This window comes from Neomonachus schauinslandi, chromosome 11, assembly GCF_002201575.2.
Source record: "Neomonachus schauinslandi chromosome 11, ASM220157v2, whole genome shotgun sequence".
Taxonomy (NCBI): domain Eukaryota; kingdom Metazoa; phylum Chordata; class Mammalia; order Carnivora; family Phocidae; genus Neomonachus; species Neomonachus schauinslandi.
Window position 1 is genome coordinate 32,083,410 of NC_058413.1, and position 20,082 is coordinate 32,103,491.

Genomic DNA, 20,082 nt, shown 5'->3' on the forward strand with positions numbered 1-20,082 from the left:
TTACAAAGCTGTAGTAATCAAGACAGTATGGTACTGGCATAAAAATAGGCAAACAGATCAGTGGAACAGAATAGAAAGGCCAGATATAAACCCACAAGTATATGGTCAATTAATCTTTGACAAAGCAAGAAAGAATATGCAATGGGAAAAAGTCTCTTCAACAAATGGAGTTGGGAAAACTGGTCAGCAACAATAAAAAAAAAAAGATAAAAAGAAACTGGACCACTTTCTTACACCATACACAAAATTAAATTCAGAATGGATTAAAGATCTAAATATGAGACCTGGAATCATAAAAATCCTAGAAGAGAACACAGGCAGTAACTTCTTTGACATCAGCCATAGCAACTTCTTTCTAGATGTATCTCCTGAGGCAAGAGAAATAAAAGCAAAAATAAACTATTTGGACTTCATCAAAATAAAAAGCTTCTGCACAGAGAAGGAAACAATCAACAAAACTAAAAGGCAGCCTATGGAATGGGAGAAGATATTTGCAAATGACATACCTGATAAAGAGCTAGTATCCAGAATCTATGAAGATGTTCTAAAACTCAACACCCAAAAAACAATCCAGTTAAAAGATGGGCAGAAGACATGAGTAGACATTTTTCTAAAGATGACATCCAGATGGCCAACAGACACATGAAAAGATGCTCAACATCACTCATCATCAGGGGAATGCAAATCAACACCACAGTGAGGTATTGCCTCACACCTGTCAGGATGGCTAAAATTAGTAACACAAGAAGTAACAGGTGTTGGCAAGGATGTGGAGAAAAAGGAGCCCTCATGCACTGTTGGTGAGAATGTAAAGTGGTACAGTCATTGTGGAAAACAGTATGGAGGTTCCTCAAACAGTTAAAAATAGAATTACTCCATGATCCAGCAATTGCACTAGTGGGTATTTACCCAAAGAATACAAAAACACTAATTTAAAGGGATACATGCACCCCTGTGTTTATAGAAGCATTATTTACAATAGCCAAGATATGGAAGCAGTCCAGGTATACAAAGAAGATGTGTGTGTGTGTGTTTATATATATATAAATATAATATATATAATATAAATATAAATATATAATATATTTACATATTAAATATATAATATATTTATATATTATATATTATTACATTATATATAATATATTATTATATATAAATAAATATAATAAATATATATATATAAACACACACAATGGAATATTACTCAGCCATATAAAGTGAAATCTTGTCATTTACAATGACATGGATGGAGCTAGAGTGTATTATGCTAAGTGAAATAAGTCAGTCAGAGAAAGACAAATACCATATGATTTCACTCATATGTGGAATCCAAGAAAACAAATGAGCAAAGGAAAAAGAGAGAGAGAGGGACAAATCAAGAAACAGACTCTTAATCAGAGAGAACAAATTGATGGTATGTTAACTGGAATTGAAATAAAAACTTAAAAAGCCAAAAAAAAAGATGTATGTGTGTGTGTGTATATACACACGCACACACACACATAAACTTAACTTAAAAAACTTAAAAACAACACGCACACAAATCAACGTGTGACTCATTTGAGAAGTTTGGGAAAACATTGCTTTACATGAACTTTAATTCTCATAAAAATTTAATGAGATGAGAACTGTTACTATTCTCACTTATAGATAGAAAAACTGAAGCTTCAGGGAAGATGTTATATGTTCAAATACACAGTTAACTGTCATCATTATAGTTTGAACCTAGGCATCCAGTCCCAGAATTTACGCCACTGTAAATGGTGTAAAAGCTGGTCCATGATTTTTCACTTTAAGTCAACACATGCACTCTGTTCACCCTCAGTTCTCTGTGCCTCTTCTGTCCTTCGACTTGGACAGCTATGTTCCCGTCTTTGCCTGAAAAACTACAATTGACACCCATTGAACTCAGTCTGAAGCTTTGATCAATCTTCCCAGTCTGGCTTGGTTGCCTTCCTATGAACCATTCTGTTAATATAATATATCATCATCTATATCCTTATCTGTTCCCCTACCAGACTATAAGCAGGCACATCTCAAGTCCTTCTCTGTCCTTAGTCTAGCAGAGTGCATGACATATACCAGCTATATGATAAATATCTGCTGAATGAATAAAAGTATAATAAGTCACTGTAACCTGGCAAATGCCTAGGGTTTAGATGCTGTAAATGGATGAAGCTAGGGTCACTACAGAAAATTATTTTTGGCTATTGAATGCTGCCTTTTAGAATCAGGCCGTGCCTCTGTTGAACTCACCTGTTCAATAGGAGTGCTTTGCGAGAGATGGGATTGAGAACCCAACCCATTCCTTTTAGTTCAAAGACACTAATCATACACGATATATTACCATAACCTTGATCAAGACCAGACGATAGGAAAGGACAACAAAGGCCCAGAAAAAGGCAGGTTGTCAGGGAAAGGGGAGTCTGGGCTGGTGATGTGGACTCACTACTGGAGTTTAGAGAATCAGAGGTGTGTGCTGACGTGGGCTCACAGCACCTATGATCTAGCCTCCCAGTGCCATGGACACCCAGTGAATTCAAAGTAGAAGTAACACATGGATGGAAGGAGAGTTTTCATTTGGTCTTAAGGCAACAGGTAGAGCTCACAGTGGTGACAGTCATTAACACTTTAAAAATAAAAGGGCTGGTTAGGTCCCCACAAGTATCAACTAAAAATCTATATATTACCATGATTTCAGTAAATGGTAATTTGCTTTCAGCAGGGGTAGGGAAGGGACTGGGCTTAACAGGAGCGGGACGTTCATGGCTGGCAGTGACATCTGTGTTCCACCACTGGGGACAAGGAGTGGCCATAGAGGAAGGCAAGATCAGCCGGTGAAGCTGTTTTGAGGTTAGCAGACACCGTGTCTGTGTTTGGAGAGTTGCGTGCACCTTGGTTGTACCTTTCCTAGTTATTAGTTGAAGGCAAGGAATGAGAACTGATTCACAGACAGGTGTAAGCTATTCTGGAAGTCCTTAGGAATGTTTTCTTAGGGCAAGAGAAACTTAGCGAGACTAGGTTTTTTTCTTAATTTGACATGTTTGGGTTTGGTGTCATAATTCAGCTGTTAAAGAAAATGTTGAGATCACATGGTGTTGAGGTCTGAAAATTTGGATAATAGAAATCTATAATAAAACTGAATAAAACAGATCTTTGAAAATATGAAGCCTTCTTCCAATCACGCCAGAGACAGTCACATGCAGTCATGAAAACTGAGATTCTACAGGCAACAGAGCAGAAACATGTTTTATTTGAGACAGGTTTTATTTGAAACACAACCTTTATTTGAAACAAAAGCTTTATTTAAAAAAGGCTTTATTTGAAAAAGTTTTATTTGATACAAAACTATTTGTAGGCATTCTGGAGACTCTCATATACAGGCAAAAGAAATTAGATCATACATGCAATAGAGCAGAAGAAATGCTTTATTTGGAAAGAACACTGCTAAAACATCTAAAAAATTGGCATTATATATGATTATGAAGAAGAGAAAACCTGTCCAAGAAAGGTGACATGTTCAATGTGAAAGAAATTAATATGTAAATGACATGGATCCTGGTCTGTGAAGACAACCTTGCCATATCTTATAATTGGAATCTTAACTGAAATTATAGACAGGAGATTCAGTTTCTGTTCTGGATACTCTGCCTTAAGATACGAAGCCTTGACATCACTACATCCCAGTCGGCATAAGCTCCTTCTAGATGGCGGGATATCTCAGTTCCTGCTTCATAGCTACGTCGGCCATGAAGTAAGCGCCAGTTATCGAAAGTAATCACATCACCTAGACAAAAGATTTTTTTCAACATGAATAATCATGAGTTTAAATGATTTGCAGAGCTAGAAAATGTAAAATGCAAAATAACATTGCTACTTTGTTCACATCAAGAAACAGTTATGTTTCTTTATTTGTTTGTCTGGGTTTTTTGTTTCAAGTTTTTATCTAAATTCTAGTTAGTTAACATATAGTGTAATGTTAGTTGCAGGAGTAGAATTTAGTAATTCATTACTTTCATACAACACTAGGTGCTCATCACAACAAGTGCCCCCCTTAATACCCATCACCCGTTTAGCCCATCCGCCCATCCCCCTCTGCTCCAGCAACCCTCAGTTTGTTCTCTATAGTTAAGAGTCTGTTTTATGGTTTGCTTCCCTCTCGGTATTCCCCCCCCCCCCATATTCATCTGTTTTGTTTCTTAAATTCCACAGATGAGTGAAATCATATGGTATTTGTCTTTCTCTGACTGAAAACTATACATTTACTTTTTCACAGAAATCAGGCCATTGGACACAAACTGCTTTAGACCTTTTGACATTTAAAGTACAGGCATCTGTAGACACTTTTATAGTGTCTACTTAAAATATTATCTTCGTGTAAAACTTTGAATTGTTCTTCCTTGTTGTTATTTAGCTCTTACTTAGAAGTGTTTATTTCCAGTTTAACAGCTTCAAATAATTTTAAGGATAGTGACTTGGTTTGTCTTCTATGTTGCCAGTATTTTGTGTTCATTATTTCTAAGCCTCATAAAAATCCTGAAAAGAGTTTTAGCTCATCTTTTTGTGTGAGGAAACTGAGGCTCCAGGAAGTTGAGGAATTTGCCTGAGGCTACACTACCATTAAATAGTGGAGCTTGGATTCCAACTTCTATTTTTTTGGTATTTTTCTCTCCTGGTATTTCAATTTCATATGTTACTGCTCTTAAAATCAGCCTGTGGTGACTGCATATCAGTGGATTTATAGAGATTTCTAGTATTACTTTATCATGCCAAAGATCAATTCAAAAGATAATCAGAAGTTAAAAGTATCTCCCACTTGGCCAAATCAACAGTAGAGAGAAATCCTGCTTTTTACTAATAGATATGGAAAGGCTCAAGTTTGAAGTTGCTTCACTGAGTAGAGACGGTCCCGAACAAATACAATGCTTTCTGTTCCTTTATTTCACGTAGCTGGACTACTTCCAATACTGCTTTATTTCAGGTGGCACTATCTCTGCCAGATCAGGTAAGTTAAATGAGTAAACGTGACTCATGTACTTCATGAGTGAGAATCATGGGGATAATTTTATTTGTTTACTGGGATAGAAGAATCAAATAGAAACCTCAGTTCATATTGACTGGCTATCAGGACAGAAAATAAAAGTCATCAGTCTTGACCTCAGACATGAGATTTCATTTGGCTTGTAGCTTGTCTTTCACATATTTCTTCTTTAGGTTGGAGGTTATTCAATTTTGGTGTGCTTAAAGATTCCCTAAGAGTTTGTAAAGAATGAGTATTTTTAAGTCTGGAGACGCAACAGAGCAGGGGTGGGGGCTGCTCACAAAGATTCTGTTATAAGTGTTCCACATGCCACATTTGAGAAAAACTGCTCAAGATAATGCTCTACATGGTTAAGGTTGAAGAACATCCATGTTTTCAGTTGTTTAAGAAAATGTGCTCACTGACCTGGATTCATCTTGAAAGTAAACTTGGATTCTTTACAGTTCATGAGATCAACAAACTCCTTCAGAGCAGCATAAAAAGGCTGAACTCTTTCAACAGGTACATCAAATACCGTGTCTCTGGTTGCATTATTGAAGTTGATGCGAACCACTTGGCCTTTATCATCTAATCTGTTTTTTAAAGAGAAAAAAGTTAAAAAGCCATGAAGTATTTATTTACATTTCTGAGGGTCAATTTGTCTTGGAAGATGTGTCTGAAATATAGTATTGAAGAATCCAAAAACATGTACAAAAGGTATGGCTATCTGTGGTATGATGTATTCATTTGTTCTTTATTCATTCATTTAGCAGTTTTTAAAGGATTTTAAATCCAGTATAGTTAACATACAGTGTTATATTAAGCTTTATGTGTATAATATAGGGATATGGCAATTCTATGCATCATCCAGTGCTCATCAAGATAAGTGTGCTCTTAATCCCCTTTACCTATTTTGCCTACTTCCCCACCCCTCCCCTCTGGCAACCATCAATTTGTTCTCTGTAGCTAAGAGTCTGTTTCTTGGTTTGTCTCTTTTTTCCTTAGTCTTGTTTCTTAAATTCTACATAGTGTAATTACTGCACTGTGGGGTAATTCTATTTTTAACTTTTTGAGGAACCTTCGTACTGTTTTCCACAGTGGCTGCACCAGTTTGCATTCCCACCAACAGTGCACGAGGGTTCCTTTTTCTCCGCATCCTCATCAACACTTGCTGTTTCTTGTGTTTTTGATTTTAGCTATTCTGACAGATGTGAGGTGATAGCTCATTGTGGTGTTGATTTGCATTTCCCTGATGATTAATGATGTTGAGTATCTTTTCATGTTGGCCATCCACTTAGCAGGTATTTTTTGAAGACTTACTACTACATAAATGCCAGAATGATTCAAATTAATTTAAAATAAATGTTACTGAAAGATTCCAGTTAAAATTTTTTTATATATTTCGGGAAATGAATTCATTCTTCATTTTTTAAAATAGTAGCTTTTATGTATTAAAGTATTTTTAATGTTACAAGTTCATGGGTCAACCACTTTTTTAGGGTTTTAAGTATAATTTTTTTGAAGCATGATTGGGAAGAAAAATCTATTTTCTAAAAGTTTGAAATTCACTCTTCTAATTCAATCCCTAGTTTACAGGTAGGGAAACCAAGACACAGAGAAAAGAAGAATCTAGCCTGGGATATGTTTTTTGTATCTCTCTATCTATACTATGTATCTTAGTATATAGGCTTCTAAAAGACCAATACTCTATCTCATTTAATGTTGTATTCTCAGCATTTAACATAGAACCTGCACATAGTAGGCAGTTAGTAAATATTCATTGCATATGTGATTCTCTATACTTTTTTCAGTATCTTGGGAGAATACCAAGGTCTTTTTAGTACTTTTGAGATAGTATATTGTGATCTCTCTATCCTTCCTTAGAATATGCATCATGATCATGACAATGTAAGATAATATTACTTTCGATGTAAAAAAAATACCATTATTTTTTAATTTAAGCTATGCTCATTATCAGTAGCACAGCATGAGCACTCTCTATACACAGAAGCAAAAGGAAGATATATTTTTAAACTTACTGGGAAGGTAAACTTTCAGCCAGTCCTAAAGCATCTACCAACTCTATCCTTTCTTTAGATAGAAAAAAGGAAGGATGAATAAAAACTGAAGGTGGGCAAGGGTGGTGGCAAAGTGCCTAGAGTTGTTCCTGGGCCAGCCCAGGAGGTGGTAGTATGATCCTACAGCTCTCGGGGATCCAGACCTGATGGGTCAAACCACAGAGACAGTCCATGTACCCAAGGGCTTGGTGACACTGATTTGGAGTCTAGATCACACTTAGCTGACCAATCACACAGAGTAAACCATTATCAACAAGCAGGGTATAGGAGGAAAATGTGATTGCCTGTGCTATATAAATTGTGGCTCTCTGGGTCCCTGTGCTTTGTGACTCAGATTAATATTCAATCCTCTGAGCCAAAGGCAATTATAATGGTAAACTCTAAGAACTGGTCATTAGCCCCAATGCTTTGCATTTTGGTAGTGATGGAAAATTACCTATTGAACCCACCCTGGGGAAAGAAAGTGAAAGAAAGGAACAGGTTTTCAATAAGGCTCTTGGACTCTTAAAACCAGAATTTACATATATTGATTAAAAAGCAAATATGACTGAATAAGCAAGGAGTGCCCTCCCTCCTTCCCCATCCTCTCCACATAGACAAAGAATACTCTGTGGCCTGCAGGTTGTGGCTTTATGAACAAAGAATCAAGGAAAAGGTCAGTCAGCAGAAGAGACTGTGGGCCTCCAGGTTTGAATGGCACAAAGGGCAGTACCTGACCTTTCAATTGCCCTGTTAGAGTTTACACTGCGGGTTTCAGACCCTTTCAGTTTGAGGCCATTTTGTCTTTTAATCTTAGGATTCTAGCCTTATGGTTCCCGACTCACTTTCCCTCCCTCTCCTTTTTCCCTTATCCTATTTTCTGTACATATAATGATGACACCCTTTGTGCCATCCTCTGTGTTACAGACAAAGTTGTCATGACTTTGAAACTTCTTGGAGGTCTTCTGGTGATCTGTTTCTTTTTTTAATTAACACTAGAATTCCTTGATGGAAATTGTTATGCTAGTAATGAGCTCTCTCTTTTAGAGTCCGTGTGTGTATCCTCACATATCATGAAAAGAATTTTGTGACTCATCAACTTAAGGAAAATCAGAATTGTGTGCCCCATGGACCATTGTATTACACTTTCATTTCCAAAGAGTTCACATATGTAGATAATAATAAATATTTTCTCTCTCTCTTTCTCTCTCTCTGTGTGAGAGAAAGAGAGAGAGATCAAGAGAGAAACAGTCTGTCTTCTTTCGCCTGGTGTTTACTTTCTATCTGAGAAAACAAGACACAAATTCATTATTTAGCATTTTCAGCAATGACATGAGGGGAAAAGAAAGAAAATTTAGTTTTGAGGTCTAGAGAAGACATTATTCTAAGGACTGAACAATGTTAGAGGAGATGATTGGTTGACATCTTGAAGATCAACCTAAAACGCAAACTTGAGTCTCAGTAAGCGTTCTGTGTGCAGCCACAGAATGAAAGGGAGGTCCCAATGCAGGGCTACATGCTCGGGAAGGGTAAAAAGCCTCCAAAGACAAATAGTTAAGTGGTTACATTCTAGCAATACATAAGGGGCACACATTTAAACGTTAACGAGCAGTCTGCTGACTGCAAATCAGCAAAAGCAAAATGTCATCAGTGATGCCAACAAAGGAACCCAGTGAAAGGACTGTAGAATCATTTCCTGCAATCAGATTTGGTGCCATGAATACTCCTTGTTAGTTACAATGGTCTGTCTCATTGAGAGTTGTGATATTTGATGGGACTACTTGATTTTGTTGTGGGTATGTCACTGTGGGGTTGCCCACCACATCACATTTTACTAGAATCTGCAGGAAAAATTTATTTTACACTTTAGAAGTGTCTTGAATCTTGCAAATGGATTATGTTCCCTCCTTGCTTTGGTCTGTAGAAACTCAGAGCTGAAACTGAAATCTATCACTAGTAGTTGTGTTGGACTTTATAGAATTTTAGCTAGCTAAAAAATTTATTCTGCTCTTTCAGAGCCAGGCACTGCGGTAAGGGAGTCTATCTATTGTCTCTATAATTCCCACTTTGGTTGTATGTGGTAGGCATTAATATTGTGACTGTAGCTTAGCAAGTCTGAGTCATTAGACCATGATTGCACCACTAATGAGGCAAGGAGTAGGAACGGTATTCATGGGATTGAACTTGTAAGCATGAGGATGCACTGCTGTAGCTTAGTCTCACCATTATTATTTTTCCTAGTTTCTTTATCTGTTTATTTTTCATCATACTTCATTGTACCCTAACTCTGCCAGCAGCCTCCAAGATCTTTTTATACTAGATAGGACATAAACATCTCAAAGGAGTTAAACATTTAACCATGAGGAATATTAAATTAACTCAAACACCCAGGCAACCAAGTCCCTCAATTAATTGAAAACCCTATTCGTTTCACCCCCTGTTGTTAAAAATACACTTTTGAGTGGATTAACATTAACCACTTGATATTGTCTAGGGATATCCCCTGAGACCTTAACACTTGACAATGACCAAATTTTGGAATTCTACTACAAAAAATAACAAAGACAAATTATGATTCAGATGAGGAGCATTCAATTAATCTCACTCAATAACTAAGGGTTTGTTTATTTGTTTTGCCTTCGTTCACTAGCCTTGCAGAATCTGCAATTATATTCTGCCACAACAAAATTATGCCATCTGTTGTGGATTTTTAAGGTAATTTTTGAATAGTTAAAACTGTCATGTTGAAACTAGGAATCCAAGAGTTATTTCTTCTCTTTTCCACCTTGGTGACTGACCTCTCAGAGAACAGCATTCTGAACTAGAATTTATTTTTGATGGCTATCTTTCTCTCACACCCTTCATCCCATCTGTCAGGAAAATATGCTGTTTCCCATAACACATCCTTTTTTTTTTTTTAAAGATTTTATTTATTTATTTGACAGAGAGAGACAAAGTGAAAGAGGGAACACAAGCAGAGGGAGTGGGAGAGGGAGAAGCAGGATTCCCGCCGAGCAGGGAGCCCGATGCGGGGCTTGATCCCAGGATCCTGGGATCATGACCTGAGCCGAAGGCAGACACTTAACGACTGAGCCACTCAGGCACCCCCCCATAACACATCCTTAAACACTTCTCCACACTGCCTCTACCACCACATGGGCTACTCATGTTCAAGTTACCCTCACCTCTAGCCTACTGTCCTGCAGTGGCTTCCTGACTGGTCTTCCTGTTCCTGCCCTTGCTCTTCTTCACCATATTCTGCACAACAGTCAGGGTGACCCATTTAAAATATAAATAAATTTATATAAATATAAATGTCTCTCTTCTGCTCGAAATCTCGCAGCAGCTCCCTATTTCACTAAGAGTGAAAGGCAATATGTTTTTAAACCATGGATAACAAGGCTTGACATGAACTTACTCCCGTCTGACCTCCTGTCTTAAAACTCTGCTCCACACCAGCCTCCTTGCTGTCCTTTGAACACACCAGATGTGTTCTTAGAGCCTTCTTAGGACACTTGCTCTAGCTGCTTCTGGAAACTGCTCCTCTTCTGGACAAACTCCTTCAGTCCTTTAAGTTTTTAAAGATTAAATTTTAAGATATGCTCAAATATCACCTACTCAGGAAATCTTTTCCTCACCACACATGAATAATGCAAGTTCCATCTTCCCTAAGTCTGTGGTTCTATGGATTCCCCTTATTCTGCCCTACTTCTTCTTTTTTCTTAAATACTTAAAAAATGTTTTAACGGTCACTGTAATTTACTCATTTGTTTTAAAATCTCGAATTTCCTCTTCCCCCATTAGACTTTAAGCTACATGAGGGCAGGAATCTTTGTTTTGTCCATGGATGTATCCCAACCACCAAGAAGAGTAGCTGCTTTCAATAAAAACTTGTTGAATGAATAAATGAAGGCCATATGTTTATATAAGAAAGATGAGTTTGTATATTGGGGGTTTCATTATTTGTTAAATGAGTTAATTTTCATATTATGTGGCTTCTACTAAAAGAAGAATACAAACTCAACTTTAAAGTTGGAAACATCCCTATGACCCAGCAACTGCACTCCTAGGTATTTACCCAAAGGATACAAAAATACAGATTTAAAGGCATACATGTACCCCAATGTTTATAGCAGCATTATCAACAATAGCCAAACTATAGAGAGAGCCCAAATGTCTGTCGACTGATGAATGGATAAGGAAGATGTGGTATATATACACATTGGAATATTGCTCAAACAACAAAGAGAATGAAATCTTGCCATTTGCAATGACGTGGATAGAGCTAGAGAGTATTAAGCTGAGTGAAGTAAGTCAGGCTGAAAAAGACAAATACCATATGATCTCACTCATATGTGGAATTTAAGAAAGAAAAAAGATGAACATATGGGAAGGGGTGGGGATAAGGGAGAGAGGGAAATAAGCCATAAGAGACTCTTAAAGATAGAGAATAAACCGAGGGTTGATGGAGGGAGGTGGATGGGGGATGGGCTAGATGGGTGATGGGTATTAAGGAGGGCACTTTTTGTGATGAGCACTGGGTGTTGTATGTAAGTGATGAATTACTGAATTCTACTCCAGAAACCAATATTGTGCTATATGTTAACTAAGTAAAATAAATAAATAAATAAGATAAAATAAAAATTGGAAACACCCCAAAATTCATGAACTGAGGTCTGATTAAATAAATCAATTCCAAGAAAGCACAAGGTAAGATAATTCTTGAATAAAAGGATAAATCTGTGGCCTTTGTAGATACTTAGAAAAATTATGTTAAAATAATGTTAAATGAAAAAAATAATAAAATGTCCTATGTAGGGAAATATGATTTTTGTTGGCATCAATTTAGGCAGACATTCCTGTTTCATTCTCACAAATGAGACTGATTTTGCTCCGGAGATGAACATGTAATCCAGGAATGGCCGGTTGAATTCTCTGACTTCCTGGCCATGGTGAGTGCTTCAAGGATGGACTTAAATACAAATCTGGCAGTGAGTCATCTAGTTTTGTTGTAACTATTGGGAAATAAGGGCTTTCTGTGTATGTGATTACCAGCTCTGAGGACAGTGAAAATGCAGAGCTTCTACTGACATCTTTGAAAAGGAAACCAACACAGAGGATGGCAAAGCTAAGAGATGAAGAAAAAAGAGATCAATATCAGATGACATTGCTTATCTATCAGCTCTACCTAATTTGAATTAGATTCTTTTCCCTTCTGGCTGAAGGATTCTGACTACTATAATCGTACTGATTATACTTATGTAGAACTTGTATGTGAAAAAAATCAAATGTATATAAAGTCTTAGTTATTTCTCTCATAATAATTAGGAAGAGAGAGAGTTCATGGAATTTGATAATGATTTTTTTTATGGTGAAAATATTCTGTTTTTTCTTTTTCCCTCTAAAATTGGATTAAACTGTTAATAAAAAATAAGCTCTGGAGTTAACTGAAGCTTTCCTCTAAGTTTTAGGTTTAGGGTAATGAAGCTTTTGCAGTCAGCTATTTAATTGCTATGAGAAATGTATAAATAGTACTTACTCTATAATCTTGTGTTTAGATTGTACAGAGAAATCACAGTAATCCACTCCAATGTCTGTAAAGTCCACAAAAGTGGAGGACAAAATCTGGAATGCGTGAGGATTTTTTTCCTTGAGCTTTCGGCATACGTTAAACCCATCTACAATTTCTGAATCACCCCCAGTGACTGTTTGTTTTATGCAGTGCAGAAACTGAACCTGTAAAAAGAAATAGAGAAATGTGTTTTAAAATGGTAAACATTTACATTTTTTAACACTGTTAAAGATTCAGAAAGTTATGAATGCACTAAAGTCAAAAAACCTCTTAAATCTCTTTTGTGTCGGCAAGGAAAGGGACTGGAGAGAAAAAAGTTGCTTTTAACCAGTATTCTGTAGTTCAAACATTATTTCAGTGTGAGTCATGAACATAGGCATAATGATGTTCATTAGTAAACAAAAGGCACAGATCATAATAGCTGCAGGGAGCGAACACTTCATGTTGGAGTATTTACTCGCTTCCTGTTGGTTTTACAGGGGAGGTGGGATTTCAACTGGGCAAAGGAGGATGGATAAGATTTTGGATATGCAGAGCAGAATGGAGAGAGCAAATCAAGTGCAGTGATAAAGGATGTGCAAAAATGCACGCCTCACTAGGTATCAAAAAGTTTGGTTGCAATAGAGGTTCACGACTAAAAAGAATAAATCCAGTTGAAAAGGTCATTGAAGCCTTCATCATGGAGTCTTGAATGTCAGATGAAGAATATTGGACATTCTCTTGTGCACAGAGGGGAATTGTTAAAGGGTTTTACATTACAGATGTAATGTAGCCAAGACTGAGTTGAAGAATATCAGTCCAGTGGTGTTACATAGGATACATTTTTTTTAAAGGAGGGAATTAGTGAGACAGTGACTACTTGAGATTTTAAAGAGACAGTTCAGGTATAAAGGATAAGAAGGGAATGGAGGTTGGGTGGGGGCTATGGGGATGGATAAACCCAAGAAACACTGGGAATAAGAAACAAAAAGGATATTTATTTTTACTAAGATTTAGGGGGAAATGTTCAACATTATTTCATTTTGAAAAGCAAAAAATAGTAAAATGTAGAAATATATTTTTTGGATGGAGTTTCTATGACTCCTTTAGTTAGTGTGAGTGAGTGATTTTGATTACCTAAGTTTAGAACCAGATTTTCTGCTTAAAGAAAGGAACACTATTCAGCTGTGACAACTTTATTCTGAGTTATGAGACTGACGCGCTACCTACTGCGCTAACGAGGCACCTCAACTTTATTCTGAGTTAAACAAAAATAAGAAAGAGGCAAATTTGATCAAACATCCAGAATAGGGGGAATATGAGTGGGAAAAATATCCACTTGGTTATTTCCATGAATGGTCTAGAACAGTGCTGTCCATTCGAACTTTCTGTGGTGACAGAAATGTTCTTCTTATATAGCCCAATACGTAGACACTAGTCCCACATGGCTATTGTGCACTTAAAATGTGGTCAATGTGACTGAAGAACTGCATTTTAAATTTTATTTAAACATAATTAATTTAAATTAAAATTTAAATGATCATATATGGCTAGTGACTACTATATTGGGTAATGCAGATCTAGAACACAAATCCTACCTTCTTCCCCAAACTGCACACATTTTCTCAATATTTTAAATCTCATACATACTTGTTCTCAAATTATGATTGTACATTTATCAATTCCTCACAACAGTCCTTAGAATTTCATACTTTCCTCTCCATTTCATGGTTGAAGAACCTGAGACCCAGAAGTGAAAAAGTTGGCCAGCTAGTAAGAACTCAGCTACACATGGCAAAACTGACATTCAAACCTTTGTCTATTTGCCTCAAAATCATCGTACAGCAAGTTCTTTTCCTATAAAAGGGGGAAATTCTTTTATGGGACTCAATAGTTTAGTATCGTGTGGTGTGTGTATGTATGTGCTTTGTAAATTTAAATTCCCATTTCAGGTTGATTATGCCTTATTTTCTGATGTTAGGAGAGAACTGATCTACATTAATAATTGTTCCAACCTTAAACTGATGCCAATTTTTTAAGCTTGAAAAAATATGTGCATAAGCTGACCAGTCACTGTGGAAAACCATCTCATCAGCAGGGTGATAAAGGGTGAAGCAGCATGATTAACAAGAGGATAAAATGGAAACATTAGCCTCAAGTCTACCAAACTCCAAGAAGGCAGAACAATGGCACAACTCAGTCTTTGAGAGAATCAGTGTTCTTTAAATCCTTAGATTTTGCCATAATGAAGTCACAGAATATTTCAAATATAAATCTTTAAAAAAAAGATCAATTGATGTCTTTTACATATATGACAAGGCCAAGTAATAATCTTCTTTTATATATTTATATTTTAATGCAATCTTATGAAAGAAAAAATATGATGGTGCCAGACAACACTTCCGTCACCTAATTCAAACAGTACATATACACCTGATATGTATAAAATCAAATTCTATTTCACGTAATTCATTCAGAACCAAAAATATTTTCTTTCTAGATGTTACTTTATAGCAGCATGGGACGTTCGGCCTAAAGACAGTGAGCGAAGGAACATCTGTGTTTCTTTAAAGACGTGTCACCTCGGGGCGCCTGGGTGGCTCAGTCATTAAGCGTCTGCCTTCGGCTCAGGTCATGATCCCGGGGTCCTGGGAGGGAGCCCCACATCGGGCTCCCTGCTCAGTGGGAAGCCTGCTTCTCCCTCTCCCACTCCCCCTGCTTGTGTCCCCTCTCTCGCTTTGTCTTTCTCTGTCAAATAAATAAATAAAATCTTAAAAAAAAAAAGTGTCACTTTATCTCTGCCCCACATGATCCAAATTGATGAAATTCAACTCTCAACAGGTAACTTATTATTCAGATCATTTCATCTGCAGTGAAAAGTGACTTATTCTATTTGTTATAAAAAAGCTCAAACTTTGGTACAAAGATCCCTAAATGATTCCAAATGGAAACTTGACCAATAGCACAAACAGCTGCCTACATTCTAATTATTCTCCTACTACAATCTAGACATTTTAGGAATCATCTTTCATTTAAGAAGCATCTATCAGGTCACTTATCTTTGAATGTTTCATTCACTGATGGAGACAGGTACAACTTTGTGGTGTTTCTTTGCCTCTTTACATCATATTTTTGAAGTCTATTATGTGAAATGTGCTGGGCTAAGTCTTGAGATAGAGAGAAGTGGAAGATTCAGTTCCTGTATTTAAAGAGTTTGTAATGTCTGATGATGTCTATGCTCATCACATTATGTAAATTATGGTAATTAGAAAATCCAACTCAAGATCAGCATGGTATGGTGAAAAAACTAACTAGTCAGAGGCCTGGGTTCCATTTTAAATGTCCTTTTATCCGATGTCACTCGGTGAAAGCATTTAACGTTGCTGTGTGTCATTTTGTCATCTAACATAAAAAGACATGATCAATCGTCTGCCTTACAGGAATGTTAAGAGAGATCAGACAACATAATATATGTAGCAATACTTTGAAAAAGTAAAAAATGCGGGCGCCTGGGTGGCTCAGTTGGTTAAGCGACTGCCTTCGGCTCAGGTCATGATCCTGGAGTCCCAGGATCGAGTCCCGCATCGGACTCCCTGCTGAGCAGGGGGTCTGCTTCTCCCTCTGCCCTCTTCCCTCTTGTGCTCTCTGTCTCTCATTCTCTCTCTCTCAAATAAATAAATAAAATCTTTAAAAAAAAAAAAGAAAAAAAAAGAAAAAGTAAAAAATGCTATGAAAATGTCAAGCATTATATTGTACTTCAAGAATATTTACAAAGCCATGTAATCACTGTCCCTTAGGCTTTCAATTTTAACCTGGAAACAAAACCTAAACTCATAAGAAATAGCAGATAATTAAAATATTAAATTAGAATCTTTAGTTTTCTAGTCTATTATTTTAAAAGATTTTATTTATTTATTTGTCAGAGAGAGAGCAGAAGCAGGGGGAGCAGCAGGCAGAGAGAGAAGCAGACTCCCCACTGACCAAGGAGTCCAATGCGGGACTCGATCCCAGGACCCCGGAGATCATGACCTGAGCCAAAGGCAGACGCTTAACCAACTGAGCCACCCAGGCGTCCCTTCTAGACTAATTTTTTAAACTTTATTTCGTCCATTTGACATTGTGCTGATTACTAATGTAGGTCTCAAGAGGCCTTTATGTTTTGGCTTGCTCTCTGAAAATTCACGTAAGCCTGGTCTAGCCTGCTGGAGGATGACAGATCAAGTGGAGCAGAGACAAGCCACCTTAGGTTTTCCACCCAGGTCAATCAGCTCCTAGTAAGCCCAACAGCAGAACTGCCCAGCTGAACACAGCCCAAATTGTAAAAACATGTGCTAATATTTTTTACGTAAGAATATGTAAAAACATATTCTTCTATTTATTTTTTTAAAAGATTTTATTTATTTATTTAAGAGAGAGAGAGCACAAACAGGGGCAGCAGCAGAGGGAGAAGCAGGCTCCCTGCTGAGCAGGGAACCAGATATGGGGTTCGATCCCAGGACCCAGGGATCATGACCTGAGTCGAAGGCAGATGCTTAACTGATTGAGCCACCCAGGCACCCCAATAGTATTCTTTTAAGCCACTAAGTTATCAAGTGGTTTTTATGCAGTGATGACTAACTGATAAGATTAGTGGCCATGTGACTTAATGGGAAAACCCTACATTGTGTTACCTGGTTTCATTTTCTCTTTTAACTCTCTTGGGAATGGTAAATATGCAAAAGGACCTCAAGATGTACTGCTATCATAAAATTTGTCTAGACAAAGCAAAAAGTGCCAATAGTTATTTCCAAAAGGAAACAAAGAAATGTTTTTTAAAAAATACACCAAAATCTTCTATCCCTTGGGAATGTCAGGCTATTCAGGATTTTAGGCACAGAGATTTCGTGTTTGGATTGTGCTTGAAGAAGGATCTATGTAGGACAAATTAGCTAGTGAAACATAGAGTCTTTAGACTCAAAATATAGGAGGATATTGGTCCTTGGATATTGGTCCTTGGCCTGCCTTATGGAAAATATGTTGAGGCTCACCTTACCCCAGGTGGATGATGGAGGGCTGGATAATCAGTGTGAAAGCTTAGCTTCCCGGTTGTGTAAGCCACATTGTTTGCGTCAATTTTGTCTTGCACTTGCCAAGTATGTCTGTAAAATACAAGAAACATGTGTTTAAACGGGCTGTCAGTAAGCCAGAGGAAATGTGTTAGAATGAACTGGATACATGGGGGAAATGGAAACTTTTCATTTTATGAAATAATTACCATAATGATGTGAGCCAGGAAGAGAGCCCAACCTTTCCTTGTCCAAAGTTACCATTTAAGAGTATGCACTCCTCCCTTCTTGTCTCTTCTCAGAGAAAAGTACATTTACACATTAGTCTATCCTACAGAGTTTATGAAGAGGTATGTGTGGGATTGTAGGTTATGTTTTTTAATAGCTTAGTGCATTTAAAATCATTTATTGAAGTGAAATTCACATAACATAAAATGAACCATTTAGTGGACAGTTCAGTGGCCCTCAGGACTTTCACAGTGTTGGTGAAAACACTGTGCAAAACAGTATCTAGGTGCAAAACATTTCCATCACTCCACACGGAAACCTCTTACCCATGAAGCATTTTCTTCCCATTCTGCCCTCCTCCCAGTCCCCGGCAAACACCAGCATGCATTCTGTCTCTAAGGATTTATCTATTTGGGATATTTAATATAAATGGAATCATACAGTGTGTGACCTCTTGTGTCTGGCTTGTTCCACTGGTTTCATTTTCTCTTTTAACTCTCTTGGGAATGGTAAATATTCAACAGAATATTTCTGGGATTCCTCCACGATGGATCATGTATCATTACTTCATTCCTTTTTATGGTTGAATAATATTTTATTGTATGGATATGCCACAGTTCGTTTATTGACTCATCAACTGATGGACATGTGCACTATTTCTACTCCTTGGTTGTTGTGACTAGTGCTGGCATGAGCATTTGTGTGCACGTACTTATTTGAGCACCTGTTTTCAATTCTTTTGGGTAATGCCTAGGAGTGGAATGACGGAATTACATCATAATTCTATCTTCAACTGTTTGAGGAGGTGCCCAACGGCTTTCCACAGTGGTTGGATCACTTTACAGTCCCACCAGCAATATGTGAGGCTTCCAGTTTCTTCACATCCTCATCAACACTTGTTCTTTTCTGGGTTTTGTTGTTGTTGTTGCTGTTGGCGGTTTTAACCATCCTAGTGGGTGTGATGTGGTATCTCATAGTTTTGATGTGTATTTTCCCAATGGTTAATGATGTTGAGCATCTTTTCATATACTTTTTGGCCATCTGTATATTTCCTTTGGACAAATGTCAATTCAAGTCCTTTACCCATTTTTAAATTGAGTGGTTTGTCCTTTTGTAATTTCTATGAGCACTTTAGATAGCCTAGATACTAAACCCTTAACAGACCTATGATTTGCAACTATTTCTTACCCTTTCTTTTTTTTTTTTTTAAAGATTTTATTTATTTATTTGACAGAGAGAGACCCAGCGAGAGAGGGAACACAGCAGGGGGAGTGGGAGAGGGAGAAGCAGGCTTCCCGCTGAGCAGGGAGCCTGATGCGGGGCTCAATCCCAGGATCCTGGGATCATGACCTGAGCCGAAGGCAGATGCTTAACGACTGAGCCACCCAGGTGCCCCTGCTTTTTTTTTATTTTTTAAAAAAGATTTTGTTTATCTATTTGACAGAGAGGGAACACAAGCAGGGGCAGTGGAAGAGGGAGAAGCAGGCTTCCCGTGGAGCAGGGAGCCCGATGCGGGGCTCGATCCCAGGACCCTGGGATCATGACCTGAGCTGAAGGCAGACGCTTAACGACTGAGCCACCCAGGCGCCCCTATTTCTTACTCTTTCTGTAGGTTGTCTTTTCATTTTCTTAGTGATGCTCTTTTTTTTTTTTTTTTTAAGATTTTATTTATTTATTTGAGAGAGAGAGAGTGAGAGAGATAGCGCAAGAGGGGGTAGGGTTAGAGGGAGAAGCAGACTCCCTGCCGAGCAGGGAGCCCGATGTGGGACTTGATCCCGGGACTCCAGGATCATGACCTGAGCCGAAGGCAGTCGCTTAACCAACTGAGCCAGCCAGGTGCCCATTAGTGATGATCTTTGATGCTCAAAAATTTTTAATTGTGATGAAGTTCTATTCATCTATTTTGGTTGTTGTTTGTGTTTTTGGTGTTATATCTGAGAATCCATTGCCCAATCCAAGGTGATGAAGATTTACACCTATGTTTTCTCCATAGAATCTTATGGTTTTATATGTAGGTCCTTGATCCATTTGAGCCAATTTCTGTATAATGTGTGAGAAGGGCCCCAACTTCATTCTTTTTGCATGTGCATGTACAGTTGTCCCAGCACTGTTTGTTGAAAGCACTGTTCTTTTCCCATTGAAAGGTTTCAGCACCCTTGTTCAAAATCAGTTAGCCAT

General features: G+C 37.5%; 1 protein-coding gene across 1 annotated transcript in view; it reads right to left on the reverse strand.

Annotated features, from left to right (window-relative positions):
- Nucleotides 1-3,269: 3,269 nt before the first annotated feature.
- Nucleotides 3,270-20,082, reverse strand: part of BBOX1 (gamma-butyrobetaine hydroxylase 1) — a 60,624-nt gene continuing 43,811 nt past the window's right edge. The window contains exons 5-8 of the mRNA XM_021685329.1: nucleotides 17,664-17,769; nucleotides 12,620-12,816; nucleotides 5,450-5,616; nucleotides 3,270-3,790 (exon numbers count right to left, since the gene is read on the reverse strand). Coding sequence (XP_021541004.1) covers nucleotides 3,630-3,790; nucleotides 5,450-5,616; nucleotides 12,620-12,816; nucleotides 17,664-17,769 — 631 coding nt within the window. The 3' untranslated portion in view covers nucleotides 3,270-3,629. The remainder of the gene's footprint in view (nucleotides 3,791-5,449; nucleotides 5,617-12,619; nucleotides 12,817-17,663; nucleotides 17,770-20,082) is intronic.